The sequence below is a fragment of the Rhynchophorus ferrugineus genome, unplaced genomic scaffold (assembly GCF_030347505.1).
Source record: "Rhynchophorus ferrugineus isolate W39M unplaced genomic scaffold, kcgeb_rfMv2 rfM2, whole genome shotgun sequence".
Lineage (NCBI taxonomy): Eukaryota > Metazoa > Arthropoda > Insecta > Coleoptera > Curculionidae > Rhynchophorus > Rhynchophorus ferrugineus.
Genome location: NW_027472581.1, coordinates 48,335,426 through 48,357,176, shown reverse-complemented (window position 1 = coordinate 48,357,176; position 21,751 = coordinate 48,335,426). Strand labels below are relative to the sequence as shown.

The following is a 21,751-nucleotide window of genomic DNA, read 5'->3' as shown; positions in this document are numbered from 1 at the left end:
AATGTACAATAAATTACAATCTACTTCAAATATCTAGTGACCAATAGTATCAATAAAATGTTACAAAATGACTACGGTCTTATTAATTTAGCCCATTCTTATTTATTAACTAGTCATTACTCGAATTATTATAAGCCTACAAAATATCGTTAAATTTGCCTCGTTATGCGTTTTAGTTTTATTCAAAAGGTAATATTTGCATAGTTCTTTCACTAAAACAGCCACTGTTCATCATAGATGACGCCGAATATTTTGCTAAATGCATTTTGTAACAACGTAACACTCGTTTTAAACTCGGAGAAAATTGTTTCTTCTCATTTTACTAGTTCAAGTATCATAGTTAAAGAGAGACAGAATGTAGTCACAGACAGTCGGAACATGTAACCTAAATAGTCTATAGAAGTAGGTTTGTGTTGAAACCGATCGGCCTAGTTATCAATTGTCTACAAAATTCTTCAAAACATTAGTGATACTAATTAGAGATTATAAACCAGCAAACATTGTAATCCGTAATAATTTGAACATTAGCCGTTTGGGTGGACTAGATTTCACATAAGTAATTAGTAGAAAATGATTGTACTCCGATTGTACCGATTCCAATATAAAACTTAAAATACACAAAAATGGTTATTGATGGAGTTGGCCTAGCCGGTAAAAAAAGAAATATAATATAAATTAATCAAACAAGTTTATAAATGAGAGATTTAGTAGTTTTGAGAATAATTTATGCTCTTTAACTAATTGTATGTCTCATAATTTATTATATTAATTTCGTATACAACAAATAGCTAAAGCAAAGAAATCTAAAACAACAAATAGCTAAAGCAGTAATTTTTTCAAAAACGAACGCTTCTAAAAAAACGCAAGTGGAAAGTTAGGAACTACTAAAATGAACAAAAAGCTTTTCCTATTCAAGTTAGATAAGTGATAAGATAAATTTAACATATTCAAATTAAAAACATTTATATAATAAAGTTCAGTATATATTTTAATAAACTTAAAATCTTAAACTTAAAAAAAAGATAAAATAACAATTGATTTACACTAGATACAAACCGTTTCAAATTCACTTCATTGCAAATTAACTAATGTAAAATAACGAGGATGTATAAAAAATATAAACTAAAAAACTGTCTACCCAATTAAATACTGAAGGAAAGTACTACAAAAGCATGCAAACGAAACTTAATTCAATTTATTAACTACGTATATTTGGTCTGCCATTTGACAACCATGAAAAGTTTTTACGTTTTGTTTGAAACAGGCGACATTTTAACAATTCCAATTAGTTCATAATTTATTATATTACTCAAAGTCCTAAAATAAACAACATATAAAAAAAGCTTATATGGAATAATTTAATCAAAAAAATTTGATCACTTTTATTTTTTGTATCGTTTTATTCAGTACAATCGTATAATATTTATAAATTATTCACTCGCCCATGCTCTTTTATAATTCTACGTTTTAAAAATAGAAATACGCTTTTAATCTACTTTTGTTTTTTTTTGTTTTCAATAAAATGTTTAAAAACTAAGCATAATAAATATAATTCCTTTCTTGGAATAGTCGGATATAGAAAATAATTGTTTTTCCAGGTTCAATAAAAATCCCTTTTTAAACGATTTCGTTTACAACCTACAACTACCCAATAAATAACAAAAAATATTTTTTTATTTAGAAAGTACTTACCATGATTCTCAAAATGGTTTTAAGGGTTATTACTTAACAAATCAAGATATGCAAGCTTGGTAGCCTCAGTGGTTAAGGCATGTCATGCTGTGATAGTCACGAGTTCGAATCCCCCAAGTTATAAATATACTTCATGTTTGTGGTTGAAATTTTATATATCTATAAGCAACAGAGTAATATTCGATAAGCGATAATAGTCCTAGTCATTAAATAGTCAGACATGCAGGGCCATCCCCTATATAAAAAGTTGTGACTGAACTATGCTTTTCATAAACATGGAGAGCGTGACAAACGGGAACAGCTTTCCGAGAAATTTAAAAAATATGTTTTGATTTAACCTTTGGGATTTACAAAAATATATACATAACAATAACAAAAAAAGCTGTTATTTAATCTGACAATAAGTGTTTAAGAAATAAGAACATTTTTCAAGCACCAACAATATAATATTAAATGGAATATTTAGGAAATTTTACAATCTATGAATAAACACAGACTGCGTATTTCAATTTAATACATACAGACTATTATTAAAGGCTTACTACATATATTGCATTATTTATTAAGCAATGCTCTTCCACATCTGGATCTATAATCCCCCGGCCTGAGATGCGATGAACCAACCCTTTTCCGATAACATAAAATCTCACAAAGGATTCACTTTAGTTTTTTCATTATTAATCTTTAAAATCTATTTCTACCTTAGAGCAGAATCCTGAGAGAGAACATCTTTGTTTCGTTTATACATTTAAACATATCATTTTGACTCTATCTGCTACAAAAATGGCGTGATAAAAAAGGTGTTCCGTCAAAGGCCAACTTCGTATGAGATTTTAATATAATAGTTTTCTAAAAAGCAATACTTTCTTAATAAAAACTACAAAATTAGTTGTAAGCAACTCAAATTAATAAATACTAAAAGAATCTCAAAATTACAAAAAAAAATATAAAAGAATCTATTGTTACCAAAAATCTCCGGTTAAATTTCAGAGCATATGACAAAAAGAAGAATCATATAAATAACGCCCCAAGTTTACTCTTTTAAGATCATTTTCTAACTATAATTTCTCGATGATATCTTTTGGGGTGGTCTTAAAATTGGTCACTAACCAATCGGTAGGCTGAATGTCGAAGAAGTTCGGACCCCACGTTAAGCAGTAGGTCCAGTATCTAAAAAAACGTATTTAAAATGTATAACGGGAAACAAAGTATCCGGCTTAGTAGAGTAGTATTATAATCGATGGTATTGTCATACAACTGATGCGATGTCACAAATGCATCTCGGAGGATGTACAAACAAAGATGAAAAATCTAACAAGAAACAACATCTTAGTCAGGCTACTAACTAAAGCGGATTAAACCGTAAGTATTTTGGGGTGCTAAATCAACTTAGTGGGTTTAATACCAAGAATAATACTCTACTTTAATCTCGTAAAACAAAACCAGATAAACTGTAGTTATTAAAATGAGACTATATAGAATAATATTACAAATCTTAAAGTTTCAATATCAACACTAAATCCAGTGTCTGGGTAATAGATAATTCTACCATAAATTAGTTTTAAAAAATGCATTTGTATAATCCGGAACCGTTAATTTTAACTGAGCCACGTAGTCCGGAGCCATTATTACAAACAATAATAGTTTTTTAGACCACGATGTCATTTCCTAACGGTTTACTTCATTAAATCCGAAGCGGTTTAAGCGCATTAAATCTGGGTATTACGTCGCTTACCGAAAAAGATCGCAGAAATTACGTTCACAATGGACCTTAACTAAGTCCCTATGGAACAGACGCATTCGGGCGAATTTCGGGATCCCTTAAGGCTCTTTGACCTTAAAAATTATCGCTTGGAATAATTATAGGGTCTCCACGGGCCCGACACAAAACGCTTTCAGCGTCAGAAATTGTAATAACTTGCACTCAATGCATATATTGTTCCACTCGTCAGCCAGTGGTGGCACATTCATTGTCTATATTTTGCTAAAGTGTATATTTTCTCTTGATTTCGATACTGTCTTGTTCCACCGTGATCCACTGAAAATGAAGAATAAAATTGAATATGTTGGTAATGTCAGCTGATCTCAAGCGAAATCATAACAGCAACTATGAGTTAAAAAATTTAGCATTAGAACAAATTTATACTTATGCAACCAGTATCATTATATAACCGTATTCCTCAAACTAAACTAGTTTAAGTCTATATTATTGTTAAGCAAGTGGATGGGTCGACACATCAATAGCCTTAAAAATATAATTTACCTATATAGAGAAAATATAGATGGTGTTTTTTAAACAATAATGTATACAACTTTAGTAAAAAACAAAAACTCTAAATCATATAAGTTAAAAATTATTTTATTTTAACAAAAGGAAATGGTAACTTGTTAGAACAACTGCCCAGATAATACTACTGATTTAATATTTTAATATTAACAAAATTCCTAATTCTAAACCCTTCACTCATCAGATTTCACAATCAGAACAGACTACAGAACACCGACTAATATTTTTTGTCGAACAATTTATTCTTTTGTCCGTCAGTTTGCATTTGATGATATTGTTAATTGCACTGTTTTTAGCCAAATTTCTAAGGTATAGCCTGCACGGAATGGTTTTTCCAAAATTTTGATATCAAAGGCCAAGTAACTGATCTTAAGCTGAGAGCTAAAACACAACCTGCCCATCTGTAACCTTACACTGAATTGTGTTGTTTGAGCAAGGAATCCACAGAATAGGATTTTTTAAAGCATAAATATTCATCTATTATAGCAGATCATATCTAGGGGACTAAGGACCTCTGGAGGCTATATCAAGCAATGCTGTGAATATTTGCCTATATATATCAGCCTTATTTTTTTATTGATAAACTTTTTTTTCTTTTTTTTGATAAATATGTTGATTTCGGTTAAGTAAATTAACCCAAACTTTATGATCTCTGATATAAATTTTATGACTAGGTCAGTTATGATACGTATAGGTTATAACCAAAAACTTTTAATTAATAACAATTAATAACTATGTTGTCGCAGTCATTTCAAACTAAAATATAACTATATTACGAGTGGTGATCGCGGACAATTGGTGGCGAAGTTTCCAAACCCGTAAAATAATACCTCAATACCTCAATCCAAAAAAGTCACTTTTAGGAACTAACTTGCTGGACTATTTAGATGATATTTAAAACCGATTTATCAGGTGAGACACAAGAACTTTTCTGATAGAGCGAATGGAACATAAAGGCGTTTGCTTTTATCAGGCAGGTATTTCAGATAACATAAGTGCAGACATCAAGAATCAGATAAAGTACATAGAGATTATTATTAATCCGACAGAAAACTAGCAAATACGGCAACAACCCGATAAACGTCGAGAAGTAACAGGTCAATTGAAAAGTCCCCAGCCTATCATAGTAAAACACAATTTTTTGGCAAAATTATTTTCTATTATACAACATAATTCCTTTGAAGGGTGATACACTGATTATAGCGACCCTCCAGCTTTTCGATACCATTTTTGTAGGACAATTTGTACTTTGCTTCAAAATAGGCCTCATTTTCGGCGATTACCTCTTCATTCGACGAAAATTTCTTCCCAGCGAGCATTATTTTGAGATCTGAGAACAGAAAACAGTCACTGGGGGCCAGATCTGGAGACTACGGTAGATGAGGAAACGATTCGAAGTGCAATTCATGGGTTTTTGCCACCGTTTTCACAGACTTGTGACACGGTACATTATCTTGGTAAAGCGGCATTTTCTTGTTCTTCAAATGCGGCGGGTTTTCGGCGATTTCGTCCTTCAAACGGTCCAGTAACACTATGTAATAGTCGCTATTGATGGTCCTTCCTTTATCAAAGTATTCAATGAAAATTATTCCATGCGCATCCCAAATTGCAGAGGCCATAACCTTGCCAGCCGACTGTTACGTTTTCTCATACTTTGGAGCGGGTTCATCGTTTGCAGTCCACACGGATGACTGAAAAGATGATGATGAGAAATTCCTTTTCTAGTAGGTCCATCTATGTGTCAGGCCAGAGGCTTTTCAATTCACTTGTTACGTTGACCCGGTGAACCGTGAATCGGTGAAAATCTTCAGACTTACATTCTTCAGTAAGACATGAAAGTTACAATGGTACGAGCCTTTCATTCCCTAGAATAGTAAAAAACAGGCTGAAGCAAGAAACGAAGGTCATTAAAATCGACCAACGTAATCTTGGGTGGATTTTCGACAATTAATTAACTATCGTATCAAGCGCAGTATCAGTTTATAAATAACTAGCTTTACAACCAGTGCCAGTTGTTTTAATTATCAGTGGATAAAAATAAAACACACATGTCCCAATTATGGGTTTGAACCATGCTCGGAGTATGGCTATTTGTAATATTTGAGTTTGTTTGTGACTATCAATAGGCAAAAGTTTAAAATTCGGGATGGAAGCATTATCTCTGCCGCAGCAGTAATCTTATGAGTAACACTGATAAAAACAAATCAGATAAACTTTAACTATATTATTAAGAAGAAAACCCCAAAGTATAACTCTCATATATAACTTGTTACATTATTTAACAATATATAACAATATATTTTAAAACAAATTTTAATCAAACAATTAACAGAAATGATTAAAACTCATCCTTGAAATATATAATTGAATTAAAGAAATCCAATCAAAATCCAATTTTCTTTTACTTATAGGTAATCTTCAATATATTTCGGTTAGAGTAAAAATATTAGTACATAAAAAAGATAGGCCTTATCAAAACAATCTTTGTTCTCCGTAAGAGGAACGTATACAAATAATAAGGGGGATCTCCGAGCAGAAAGAAAATTCTATTTTGATGCCACTGGCCTAACAATGACCACTTAGAGGGAATAAACTTTTTTTCTTATTTCCTTCTATAAAATAAATATCGGTTTTTTCTTTCAATTTATGATTTTAGTTGGTCGATTTTAGAGAGTTGGCTTGGATGTCATGTTTATTTGGATGGATTTTAACATTCAGAAATAATGAAATTAAAAATATATGTATATAGTATTATTTATTCTTATTTTATTATGTTTTTTAATATACCAGAAAAACTTAATATGTTTGTTGATCCTCGATTTGGTCATTAAAAATTTCTATAGAAGAAAATACTGTATAGAAGTTTAACTTACTCCTTATTATAACACAAATTGCTGAACGAAACTGGTCATATTAAAATTTTTGTGTTTATTTAAATTTAGAAGTTTCTAAGCTTTTCTTTAATATTATTCGTGTCATAAAAACATTAAGATAATTTTAATCTTAAAATATATACCAATATTGCCTAATAATCTTTGCATTTCATTTAATTCCAATTTATTAGTATTAATAACACGTTGTATCCATATTCAAATAGTTTAAAACCCAAACAAAAATTATCATCAAAATTAAAACATCCTATTTAAATCTGTCAAGGATATAATACGTTATATATTATATATAATATATAGTAAACCTAAATCTCGAATTAGTTAATTATAAAATAAAACCCTTTATTTTAAATATAGTTTTCATATTTGGGAATTAGTCAATGGATGATAGTTGACAGCAAGTCCAAATAAAGAAACATTGTATCATGTTTTTTGTAAAATTTTAAATTTTTCATCGAAATTTTTAAGCTAGCTAGAGATTTGCCATATTGCAAAAAAATACGATTTTGTAACATATAAACCAATATCGGTACGTTCTTATCAATAAAGGGTACTCATACTTGATTTTACGAGAATTCCAATAACATTTTGACTAAATAAATTTCCCGGAAATACCATTTTATTGGCCAAATAATTCACTATTTCCTGCAAATCTCACTACTTATACTCAAGTTAGATAGCTGTTACCGTCAACCATCATCAATATTGTACTTTTGTGGTTTTCACACAGATGCATTATCTATTTACTAAACCTGCAAACGTATATAAAATGAATAATTAGATCTGCTTATCATATTAAACCTGCATAAATAAATCGCATTAACAGAAAACTGTATCTCTTAAAAATTAAATAAATCAAGTGACATAAACAGAACTACATCACATAATCACATATACTGTAAGAATCTTAGTATGAACCGATACGACTACGTTCGAAAACAGTTCACCGAAGCAAACTTAAATAATAAACAATATTTCACTATTTCACTAAAGCTACGATAATGTGCCTTATCATTCAGCGTTCAACCTTCATGGCCATTTAATCGTAAACCTTGCTCATATCGAATTACGACTACGTTCGAGAGCGTTGACCGAACCAAACTCAAATAATAAACAATATTTCACTATTTCACTAAAGGTACGATAATGTGCCTTATCATTCAGCGTTCAATCTTCATGGCCATTTAATCTTAAACCTTGCTCATATCTCTCTGCAACCATCCTATAAAATCATTAATGCAGTAATGTTATTTAAGTATGACAAGAGACTTCGACCAAGTAACAGAAAAATTACCAAACCGGTTAGGTAAGTATTATTTCAACGGCTTGATGTTTTGCTACGCAAAATTGACGAACTGGGAAAATATCTTCAACCTAATAAAAATCCTACCCAATATTGCAAAAAGGAGATAGCAGATATGAAATCGAGAAATAAGTATTCTATCAAGTGTCTTAACATCTTATGCATGAATTGTATTATTATTTTCATTTATTGTATTAAAAATAATTCTAGAGGAACAAGCAAAATTTAGACCTACTGGCAGTTGTGCAGATAAGAATTCGCCAGCTTATGGAGAACTGACCTATAAACGGAACACTATCCTATATTCCTAACAGCTTTAATTAATTTAAGATATATAAACTGGTGTTTTTCAAGAAGATATCGTCTCTACTGCTTCTCAACATAGTAATGGATGCAATAGGCTAGATTGGAATATTAAAGTATCATAAAAATATTGATTTATAATAATAAAATAATAGTAATAGAAAAAACATTTATTTCAAAAATTAAAAATATGATGAAAACACAACATTTCTAAGTTCGTCATTATTAACACCTATCAGAAGTGCACGAAAGATTGACGTCATTTACCATTTCCTAAATATCATTTTCGCAATCCGACATTTGAACTTTTCAGCCTTCTTCGATTTTAATTCGATTATTCATAAAGAAAAGATAAAACATAAAAGAAAAAAATGAACAGGGATTTACCAAGGCAAATAATTTAAATTTGCCCACAATCGATTAATCGAAAATGACTGTAAACTATAGCCGTAACTGAAAAAATACCGGAATACTAGAACTTTTATAGAATTGGAGTGAGTGAGTTTTCCAGACACACTAACCATGAAATCTGGTACAATTTTTAAGAATATTAAGTTGACAACTTGAATTCAGAAGAAATAACTCTAAAGAGTAGGCAATAGTATCACAAGCGCCGCTTGGGAACTTTGAGAATAGTATTATTGAAATAATATGCCTACTGAAACATTTTATGATTATAATTTTAAGATGCATATGTATTTGACATCAACCAAAATATAAATTTTACATAGTTGAACAAAATTATTCAGGACTCATATACACAACAAACATGACAAAAGAGTGTTATTTACACAGAAACACTAAAAAAGGTTTCAATTGTACACATTTGATAAAGCAGCTCTGAATTGTATCAAATTACCTTGTAATATTTGGGTAAATAATAGCCTAACAGCTAAACATTTATGTTTAAACATGCTTTAACATATCAATCAAGTTTTCTTACGAATTCTTCAACTAGATATATGCTTAATTTCATTTGCTTTACTTGGCTTCCGTTACAACATTTGGCTCATACATTGTCTGTATGAAAAACATATTATTCTTGATAAAAAAAACTTGATAAAATCATATTGTTCAATCAAATATATCTTTAACCTAGTGTGGCGATCGCCACGACCCTTTAGGGCACCATGAATACATCAACAAATACAAAGGTTGGCAACGCCGGTGGATTGGTACCATGCAGTTTCAGGGTATAAAAGACCATCACGACGATGTCTCGCTCTCTTCTCTTTTCTCCATCCCCCTGTAATAGTACCACTTCCACAGCGCTACCGTACTTCCTCTACCTAACCTAATATCCTGTCAATTCTCCCGTCGACCACATGTATCACTCAATATCGAAATAAACAAGTGATTATTAAACCAGTATTTTTCAGTTCTCGTGCAAATTCCTTCCAAAAATAGTAGTGAGTGTTTGATATTGGCCTTTCGTAATCTAACTATGATGGGATTTTAAAACTCACTCATTCACGAGATTTGACTTACTTGTTGAAGGCTTGAACTTAATTAATATTTTTCTTTGTATTTTGAGAATATACGGCCAATAGTGAATAACAGTAAATGCTCAGTGAGTTTAGTTAGGAGCTCATTTTCTTCTGTCTAGTGGGCATTCGAATCTTGTAAAAACATATACCGGCTTTATATAAACTTGTACGATCAAACTAACTGCATTATGTTGAATATAATTTTGTATATTATTTGATATATGAGAAAAGAACAAAACTATTAGGCACTCATATTCACAATACCTATCAGGCCTAACCTCAATGTTATCAACAGTGTTATTTACTACAGTATTACGTCAGTATAAGTTACGTCACTTAAAGTATAATTAAAGGTACTTAAAATATCGATGTTCAAATTATACTGGTTGGTTCCTACCTTGCAATATTTGTCTGCCTTGGAACGACCGTACAATTTGTTTGGGGTTTTTAGTGATTACATTAGTTAGACACGATAGAAAGTCTAACTATAATACAAAATTATAAAAATAATGTATAAATAAGCCAAATGTATAAACAATATTATTTTATACGTCAATTTTTCTTTCAAATCGATTTTTTTATAGAAATTACTTTTATTCTGGATAAACTGAATACATCAAATTGTCCTAAAGTTGTTTGTCAAAAACAACGATCTAGCCTATTATTGGATAATTATTTAAAAACAGAGATGGTATTCAAAACATTACTACGAACTACTAAACCGATCAGATGTTCGTTAAAGGTAAATGTAGGTATCCGCTGATATAGATATTGAGGCTTCGAGCATTCTTCGTGGTATTTCTCGCATTATAAGGCCACAGGGCTTGAGAATTAACGAAAAAATAGTATGGAAGAAAAAATAGCAGAAGAGCGTAGGAGTTCAAGTACTTGGGATCAGTATTATAAGAAACAAAAATGAAGTCTATAACTTAAATAATAACCGAAGCTTCGAGTATACCGGACACATTCTAGGACACCGTTGTAATTTGATGGCTGTATGATTGTTTTTCAAATGCAATGCTTAAAGCAAATTCCTCATGTTTCTCTCCGAGATCATATTAGGAATGAACTCTTTTGCTTAAGATGAGACAATGAGAATAGCAGAATAAATCCAAAATGCATATTTCAGTGGTTTAGGCATATATCTAATATGTCTAATAAAAAGGATTCAGAGAGAATGCGCCGTGAACAGCCCCAGATAGAACATGGATTCAGATTAGAAAAATAAGAGATTAACGAGGTCACAGCGCTTGATCGTCAACGGAGACAAGGTTAGGTGTTGAAAGTCGCGATACCAACGATAGCGCATTGTTTAAGAGTCAAACACACTCCCCGAGGGCCTGCTATGGATTGGTGATAACAATAAACCATGTTATTTACCTAAAATTTCAGACTTATAGATATTTCAAAAAATGCTTGGAAACCTTCACCTGGCGTCGATTAAGATCGAAAGCCAATCGACGAAGCCATGTCAAATATATAAACTAAGAACTGTTTCAAAAACAGTTATAGTATAAAAAATATATATAAACAAAAACAGAAAATAGGTGAACATACGTATCCATTTAAATAGAACTGATATTGAAAAATAAATAACCTATAAAAATAAAGTTACTACTAAATGAACCATATTCAAAATATACTTTCATGCTTTTATAAAATAAAACAAAAAATAAATAACCTACTTTTGAATTCCAACAAGAAAAGTACACAAATAATCCCATGTTTGATATTTTATTGAAATGGCCAAAATATTATCTGTTCTATAAATATAATCCCTAGACTCAACCCTCTTCTACGTTTCAATTATAGCGAAAATATTAGTGCATAAAATATAGATTTTATCAGAACGATATTTTATACCAAACGTATACAAATAATAAGGGTTTTTTTATCCCCTAGAGAAAAAGCATTTTATTCGGATGTCAGGGACTTTAACAATAACAATACTTAGAAATGATAAACTTTTTTCTTATTCGCTTCATAGGAAATAAATGTATTTTTCGTTCAGTTTATTATTCAGTGTATAGTCAAGTTTTGTAAAATCGATTCAGATTGAACTAGACTGGATACAGAATGAATAAAATTATTTATTATAAGATATGGAAAGAGATTTTGTGGTTTCTTCTATCAAGTCCCATATATTGTATTTATTAATATTCGTCTAATCCTGTTCTAAAATATATTAAAAGAATATATATATATATATACATATATATATATATATATATATATATATATATATATATATATATATATATATATATATATATATATATATAGCTTTGGAATTTAATATTTCTTAATATTAGAACTTATATCAGGTCTCATATTAGAAACTTTCCGGTTTCTACAGCTTTCATTAGCCATAAGTGTATAGATTTATAATTTATGTAACGCATATGTCACCCAATCTCAAAACTACACAAGTTACGTTCCGCCAAAATAATCTTATATAGTGAGAAAAAATGGAATAATTGCAGGTAGAATAGAAAAACAACAATTTTGTTTTCCAATACAAAATGACAGCATTACTATACGTTGTATTATCAACAAAGATTTAATAAAAACCTTTAATATCACTGAATATAAATATTAGAGCACGCAATATTTTCCATGTTACATTAAAATAAAAAGCCGCTGAAAGTCATACTTTGCTGGTGGAGACTTACGGCGAGCATACGAACATATGAACGTGGTGTGTCTTGGAAAAAAAGGAATGTGCTAGTAGATTGAAAATATTTGAAGATTCAAAATTACATAAGTTATTGGATAAAAACGAGACATAAACTCAAAAATAATTAGCAGAAATGTGAAATGCTAGCCAACTCGCATTTTGTGAAGGAGCGATGGGAAAAATCCAATAAATTGGTATATGAGTGTCACATGAATTGATTGATCGGCAATTAAAAAATCGAAAAATCTTCAATGAAATGCTACTTTAAAGATAAAGAAAGAAATGAAGTTATTTCTGCATCGAATAAGAACAGATAATAATAATATAATTTTGCAAAAAGATAGTCTCATACAGCAAAACCAGTCCAAAAAGTGTTGAAATCACTTGGGTGAAATCACATGAAGTGTCACCCGCCGTGTTCTCTAAACCTATCCCTATCCGACTACCACGTTTTTGTGTCGATGCGGCACGCGTTTACAGAGCAGCATTTCGACGAAATAAGAAATGGCTTAGCAAATGGTTTAGTTGAAAGGAAAAAGGTAATTGAAGGTAATTTTTACGTTTTTTATAGGTTTTAGTGAAACCGATCTAAGATAATGTTTCTTTGCAGATTCTCCAGATCTTTTTTCATATTATGTAATGTATTATCAGTAAACCAACTATTAAAAACCAACTACTAAAAACTATTTTATAATATATTGTTATAATACGAGAGGGAGTCAAATATAATCGATAATTTCAATATTCAGCTTACCACGTTATTTATATCTAGATGATTCAATGCTCTAGTATTCTTCGATTTATGAGAAGGTTGACTTATACAGCCGTGACTGTGGTCGAGGTAACTTCGTCTATTGCGAAACGCATCATCGTACGCTACACTGTCTCAGAAACGAGTATATATGTGAGTCAGAGAATTCAGTGATGGGCGAGAACCTGTCGAAAATGAAAGACATGATCGACGCCCACGAACAAGTCCCCCAAATGGCAACATCCATGCTGTTCGAGAGCTTATTGAATGTGGTCCCCGGTTAAGGACTGAAGAAATCTCATTATAATTGTTTATCAGCTACGGCAGTGTTCAATCCATCATCAGTAAACTTGTGATTATTTTTAGTTTGCACCTTTAGAATCACTAGGCGTTAAAATATTTGAAAGCAATGAAGAGGCAGAGGAATATATACAAAACTGGCTGACAACTCGCTCGCAAACTTTTCATGACGAAGGAATATTCAAGCTTCCAAGTCGGTAACAAAAGTGTGTAGAGCGCGGAGGTGACTAGGAGGAGCATCGAAAAACGTTAAATGTTTAGTTTGTGTATACCATTGATCAACACATTTATTTGACTAAATTATTTTTTATATTTGGTTCCGCCTCGTATCTTGTTTTTACTCATAAACTCTTGTATCAAGTATGAAAGTGAAGTTTTAAATGCAAATTTCAACGATAAACATCAAGAAATCAAATAGCAGGAAGGGAGTTGAAGAACTGAGAAATAATCATAGACTGGACCAATATGTTACATATATATTATCCGGGCGCATTCATGCAACAGACAACATGAACTGAACCATATTATTCTAGTATATGATATTTAAATTATTTCATTTATAATATGTCCGCTTGTTCAAAAGCAAAACGAATTTTTATTCTTCTGTTTTCTAAGACGTTTCAGATTCTCATAAAAAAGTTTGCCTTTTAATAGCAGTTTCCTTTTATAGCTCTTAATATCAAACAGATATGACTATACTTTTCCAATTTATGATACGAGATTATCTATTTCCTAAATGCTCTCAGAATAAGACATCAGGAAAATTTTGACGCCGCAAAATATTTTATTTTACGATGCAAATTTATACAAGATATAAAATAAAGATGATATAGCAATAAAATATATATTTATCATAACCGATGTCATCCATCTTTCTCCGCCAATAAACGACAGAGAAAAGACACTTACAAGGAACAAAGAGAAGACACAGCTGACTGGTGGGAAATAGTTTTAAAAATAAAATATCAGGAGAACTGTGCAGTCTATAAACATGAACCATTTTATGTTTATGAAATAAAGTTTAGCTACACTTCTATTTTCCTTAGAAACTATCCGTAGGGGAGGATTTAAAACTTTAAAACTTAAAATAAAAAAGAGCTAACCCTGGAAATGGCATGGCTCGTTAAGTTTTTATCTAAATTCTTATTCAATGGTAATTTTATATTGTGAAAGCAATCAAGAACATATAAAATATAATGATAAATCATTATATTTATTGATCTGAAATGATGTAAAATTGAGTATGTTATTATAAAATTTTCCTTGGGAAATAACACCGATTTATTTATATAAGAAAGCGATAGTAACTGCTTTTAATTGCTAGAACAATATGAAATAAATTGCTGGTTATAAGATTTAGACAACTAATTAAGTTTTGACAATAGTTCTTAAACAATAACTTACCCAGACAGTTTGAAGAATTGTTAAAATATTATACTTTAGATAGAACCTTCAGGTTTAAACATAAAGATGCTTACTCAAAATTAACATGCCGCCATACCATATAGGTAGGTGATATCATGAATTGCAACATAACAAAATAGCTATTTTTGTGTGAAGTGTAAATGAAGAAGATGCGGCAAAAGTCAGTAAAGAACAATAACAAATAAATCAAACAACAGAACAAATAAAATTAAAAGTAGGTGTAATCAAGAGCAAATAAAATTTAATAATAAGACCTGTTTCTATTCATTTTACAAATAAAAGAAATTAACCCGTTCATGTTGGAGTAAATAATATCTAAGTTTCGTTGTGATCCTGTAAAATATTTGGGAAAAATATTGGACAAAAAGCTAGTCTGGAAAGTTCATATGAGGAAAAAAATATGTCCTAAATATTACTTTTTGAAAAACGTACTATCTGGAGGAAAGCAGCCTGCCAACATACAACAAAAAAAATATTATACAGAAAATACTAATGAAGTCAATGCCGAGGGAACTCAACTTCTCGACAAGGCAGACTTGACAAGACTACTCGAAATTATTAAGCATTTTGAACTGGTTTGAGATAGATTTAGCATAAATAATTTATTGGAAAATAACAATATATTAATAAGAAAGAGTATTCTTTTATTTGTGGGAAAGAACAACTTTTTGTCCAGATTGCAATTTTTGTAATATCAATTTTAGTAATATTATATAAGAAGAGAATAATACTAATAATAGAGTAACAAGACGAATAATGTTAAACTTCATGTTTAACATTATTTTTTAAATAAATGAAAAAATATTTGACGTTCTCTTCTCTATAGCTATAATTGCATCCTTTTAGACAAGCTCCTAATTTTACAGTTGAGTTAATGCTTTCCTTTTGATCAAATATATCCTCAAAACAAATTCGGTTACTCAAATCACCTAATTTCCACTTCCCATTAGACCTGAGCACTATTTTGTAAATATACGTACCATTAAGTGCTATATATATTGCTATGTGTTATTACCATTTATTATATATTCACAATTGCTACCCTTCTATAATATATCAGACTCTAAAACTAATCTAACTATCTCCTTCTACAATGTCTTACAATTCTTTTACAATATACAATTTAAATTAAACAAAAATGTAGTTCCATCAAATAAAGTTGTAACAAAAACATATAAAATATGCCATATGTACGATTTGGATATCCAAAAGTAAGTCCTAAACTATGGTGTTTTAAATATAAGAAAATGTTGAGTTCGTTCAGTTCGTATAAACTGAATAAATCTACAAAGAAATGCCCTAAATTTTCAAGGCTTCAAATTAAGCATAACCAAATGTAGCTCAAGCCGGTATACAATAAAACATACGTTCATTATTTTTGTTTATCTTTTAATAGGTCAATTAGAAAGTCCCCGGCCTACCATAGTAAAACATATTTTTTTGGCAAAATTATTTTTTTTATTCAACATTAATTCCCTTCAAGGTTGATACACTGATTATAGCGACCCTCCAACTTTTCAATACCATTTTTGTAGTACGATTTGTCCTTTGCTTCAAAATAGGCTTCAGTTTCGGCGATCACCTCTTCATTCAACGGGGGCCAGATCTTGAGAATACGGTGGATGAGAAAGCAATTCGAACCCCAATTCATGGATTTTTGCCATCGTTTTCACTGACTTGTGAAACAATGCATTGTGTTAATGAAGCAGCACCTTCTTTTCCTTCAAATGCGGCCGTTTTTCAGTGATTTCGTCCTTCAAAAGCTCCAGTAATGCTATTTAATAGTCGCTGTTTGTGTTCCTTCCTTTTTCAAGGTAAGTCAATGAAAATTATTCCATGCGCATCCCAAAATACAGACGACATAAACTAGCCAGCCGACAGTTGCATTTTTCCACGCTTTGGAGCGGATTCATCGTGTGCAGTCCACTCGGATGACTGACGATTGGACTTTGGAGTAAAATGGTGGAGCCATCTTTCAACCATTGTCACATATCGACGCAATCGGGTTTATTATGCTTGATCATTTTCAAGCACTGCTCCGAATCATCAACTCGTTGTTGTTTTTGGTCAAAAGTGAGCTCGCGCGGCACCCCCTTTGCACAGAGCTGTCTCATACCCAAATATTCATGAATGATATAATGTACACGTTCAGTTGATATCTTTGGAGTGTCTGCTATTTCATTAAATTTAAATTTACGGTCATTCAAAATCATTGTGTGGATTTTCAAAATATTTTCGTCGGTAACAACCTCTTTTGAGGTCCACTTCGTTCACCGTCTTCGGTGCTCATTTCACTACGTCTAAACTTAGCATACCAATCCTTGATGATTTATTTTTCTGGGGCAGTGTCTGAAAACTCGGAATCAAGCCAAGTTTTTGCTTCAACAGTATTTCTTCCCTTCAAAAACAATATTTTGTCAACACGCGATATTGCTTTTTATCAATTTTTTTCACAATAACAAAAGTTGCTTCACTCAAAATGATCTAATTCACAAACAAAACAGTAATTTATACACACACCTTTCGATGGTTTAGGGCTGACTAAAAAACATATAGATTTAATCCTAGTAGCGCCATCTATGTGTCAGGCCGGGAACTTTTCAATTGACCTGTCATCTGAGACTAATATTATGTTTTATTTTGTAACCGTTTGATAAAAGTTTTTCTTTTCGATGTACATGGTTAAAACTGATGATGGTTTATTATTAAATAAAATATTCCAAATCGAAATTACTTTTTTATCAACACATCAATAATATAAATACTTTATTCGAACTTTTAAAAATATAGAAGGGCAACATTTGAATAATTCTACATTCAAACAGTAGATGCTGGTTTTCGAAGATCATTTAAATTATTACTAAATTGTGATAACTATCGGTTATAGTGATTTCATTTTAAAAAATTTCTTTTTCAGAACTTTTCCCTAGTTAACTTAATACTTTAAGAAAATATTCTTAATATATCGTGCTATTAAATTAAAATAAATTAATATTTTTTCCAGTTTCAAGTTCCATAAACAATGATATCGAAACAAAATATTATTTTAACTATATTATCTGATATCAAACTTAGTTTATATTTTATATGTGAATCACATCCAGTAAACATGTGTACAAATTAATAAATAAAAAAATATATACTCCTATATAGTTTGTATATTTTTATTTAAATCTTTTTATATCCACCCATTATCAACAAATATAAATCTCAAATGAGCACTTTACAACTGACAGTGAAAAAACTTAAGTATCTGCAAATATATGGAGACTTTGGCGAGCACATAGTTTTTAGTACGCTTTTTGTTTTGTGATAACTCTGTTTTTGCAACAGCTTTATTTTATATCCTCTTAGAATAGTCATCCCAAGAAAATAAAAACACATAAATAAAACATAAACGTATTTTGTTTATAGTGTCTCCGTTTCAACGAAAAGCTTGCTGTTAAAATTATGTGCTTGTTGTCGCTTTATGTTGTCCGTGAAAGACAATGTCACTTTAGTATGACCAGGAAATCCTAACGTCCTTTACAAAATACATTTACTGTTTTTTATAGCAACTCTTTAAGGTATTTCTTAATTCAATTTTAATTTGTTAATAATTACCACAGGATAGGAACAAAGGACAGTTACGATAGTCGTGAATTTGAATCTTGCGGGGCCCCTATGTGTTGTCGGTAGGACACCAATTCAAAAATTCATCCAAGAATCATTCTTCAAAGCTTAAACACTGATCAATCCAGTTTGATCAGAAGAAGAATTTAAATATGATTTTTTTAAATTATACATTAATCATTAATCACAATTTAAACGATCTCTTTTGTTTAATATTGTCAAAAAGCTGAATAAAATTTAATGAACAAAGTTCATCAATGATTTTTAGGATTTAGCACTAATGAATGATCACAATGGGTCTCATTTCAAGTGTTTACATGACCTTTTATAAAATAAAGTATAATCATTACAAGTATTGTTAAGTGTTATTATGAAAATATTTCCTTATTACATTCAATATTAGTCAATATTAAAATTTCCATCACTTACTTATTATTTGCATTTTGTGTAAAATTATGTTAGTGTTATTAGTTTAGTATTATTAAAATAACGCAAACTTTTTTATTTGTGGATATACATGGTGATACATATGATAATTCTGATATGATGCGAGTTTCAATTTATTGAAATATTAAAAATATACTTTTAAGTATTCTGATGTTTCTAAGGTAAACAAAAGAATAAATATAGTATTCTAAATTACTATAACTATATGCATTCATAAAACTCAAAAAGTAATTTGCGAATTGCTTTGAAATTTAAACAAAACAATCTAAGCGTCTTGCGAGAGTATAAAAGGATTAAAAATAACGTCATATATAGTTACATAGGATAGAATATAGTTACATAGGATATTATATTTTCGAGAGTATCATTATTTCACTCTAACATATAATTATTGATTTATAAAATAATAAATTCATTCACAAAAGAAAAATAAAATAATTGAATTAAACTTTCATTAATGTAATTAATTTGGAACCCCAAGTGACTGCACGACTTTCTTTTTTCAGCAGAAACACCCACACGTCATCTTCGAAGCGCGAACGAAAGCGAACAAAGGATGCGCCACCACCAGCTCCATGGAATGGCGCCTAAGTCAAAGCTTCATGTCAGGGGCCAAGCTGCGAATGAAGAGGGATATCCGCGAGGCTACCAAATATATCGAGACGGCGTTGGTCATCGATAAGGCCATGTTCGAAAAACGTAACGGTAGCACCAGGATCGAAGTAGTGCACGATTCCATACAAGTGGCGAATATTGCGGATTTATATTTTCGGACGTTGAACACGAGAGTGTCTGTAGTGTATATAGAAACGTGGCAAGGTAGAGTTAGCAGTTAGCTTTGATAGTTACATTGAGATAAACATTAGAGATATTATTTATATAAGTATTTTCATATTCAAGCTAATATTAACCAAGTCATTAAATATACGTCAATATTTTAAAAAACAAATTGATATAAAGTATAATATAGTTAATTAATTGTAACAACTCTTTTCATTACATTTTTCTAAAGATATTATATAGCTGGCCTAAATTATTTTCTTGTATTAGTCGTAGCATTTTGTAAATATTCATAAAAAAGAATAAATAAAACAAGTATACACCATTTTGGGCCTGAGGAACCAAAAACTGTCTATAAAATAAATTATGGGACAGAATCCAAATCAGCAGCCTATTTTTTAAAGTTAGTTCCAAATTTCTATATATTAAACTGATTATTTTACTATTTTTTGACATTAACGGCCACTCATTGAATTAAAGAAATGAACACAAGTTGAACTAAGACTTTTATGCTACCTGGGATCTGGTCACGCATTAGGGTCCAACAATAATCATTCATCATGTCTTCGACCCAATCGACTTCGATCATTTGTTTCGCTTTCAATTTTCGTTATATCTTAGCTGTTTCCGCCTTCGCCCAAGTTTTGTGACAAAAACAACAAATTGTCGAGTAGCCGATTGTAATCGTAATTATTAGTTATCGAGTGGCTTCATCAGGCTTCATCATAACTTTACTCAGATCAGATCCGGCCAATAATCCTCCTCCGATTTTTGCCTATAACCGTTTTGAAAACAACTTGGTTAACTACTGGAGCTTATCCTTTGCGTTTGAGCGTATTGACAAAGTTCGTAATCGGGTCAAATTTAGTGTGAAGAGGTAATAATTAAATGTCCCGTAGGTTCAGAAGTCGTACATAGGACATTTTTTGACCTGATTCATAATGAGTACGACTCGGTCACACCTTTCTCACATAATGATGATCAACTGTTGTGAACAATCAACTGAACTGCAGGGCTGTTCCACAGAACGGTAAAATCGCGTAATTTGTATTTCTATATATAGTGACTTCTGTTTTAAGGTCAGTTCACTTTGCGGTGATGAAGATGAATTTCTTAAAACATTTTTGCAATTGTACCTAGATAAATTGGCAGTGGGATCACTGTCCGTACGTAGAACACTGATGATACGTCGGGATATTTATACTGTGCTATTTCTTTACATTTTTACCAACGGCATCCACCAAGCAAAAATAGTAACCATCTACATGATTTTTCTTTTTTCTCCGTAACTTTGACACATATAATGAAAACTATATATTTCGAAGCGCTATCACAGCATAAACACAAGCCCAAATGATGTTTAATGCAATGTCGTCTTGATACATGGGTTGAAGAGGATCATCATCAAGACATCATGGAATGTTAAGATTCGTTTTTATATCGAGTCTAAAAGATGGCCCGAGTTTATACAGTTGTGTTATTTACGTATATATTATTATATTATCAATATATTTTCTATAATTCTTATACCAGGTGCCATTTTCATACTTAAGGTAACATGTATAACAGTTACATATATCAGTTGCATATTGAAAATATTCTTCTGGACAATTCTGGACAAATATAATCTCTAGCAATCTTCTATGTTATCTTCGAACAGTTTCAACTTTCAGATTTTCCATAAAGACTTTGTCATTTAACCAAAGCGTTTCGCCAAATAAAAGCAAACCACTTTTAATTTGTTTGCTATAAGTTAACTATACTCTATCACTTTGCACAACACTTGCTTTAAATAA

General features: G+C 30.8%; 1 protein-coding gene across 1 annotated transcript in view; it reads left to right on the top strand.

The window, feature by feature from the left end:
* Positions 1-21,751, top strand: part of mmd (disintegrin and metalloproteinase domain-containing protein mind-meld) — a 308,125-nt gene that overhangs the window by 264,678 nt on the left and 21,696 nt on the right. The window contains exon 8 of the mRNA XM_076395404.1: positions 19,685-19,994. Coding sequence (XP_076251519.1) covers positions 19,685-19,994 — 310 coding nt within the window. The remainder of the gene's footprint in view (positions 1-19,684; positions 19,995-21,751) is intronic.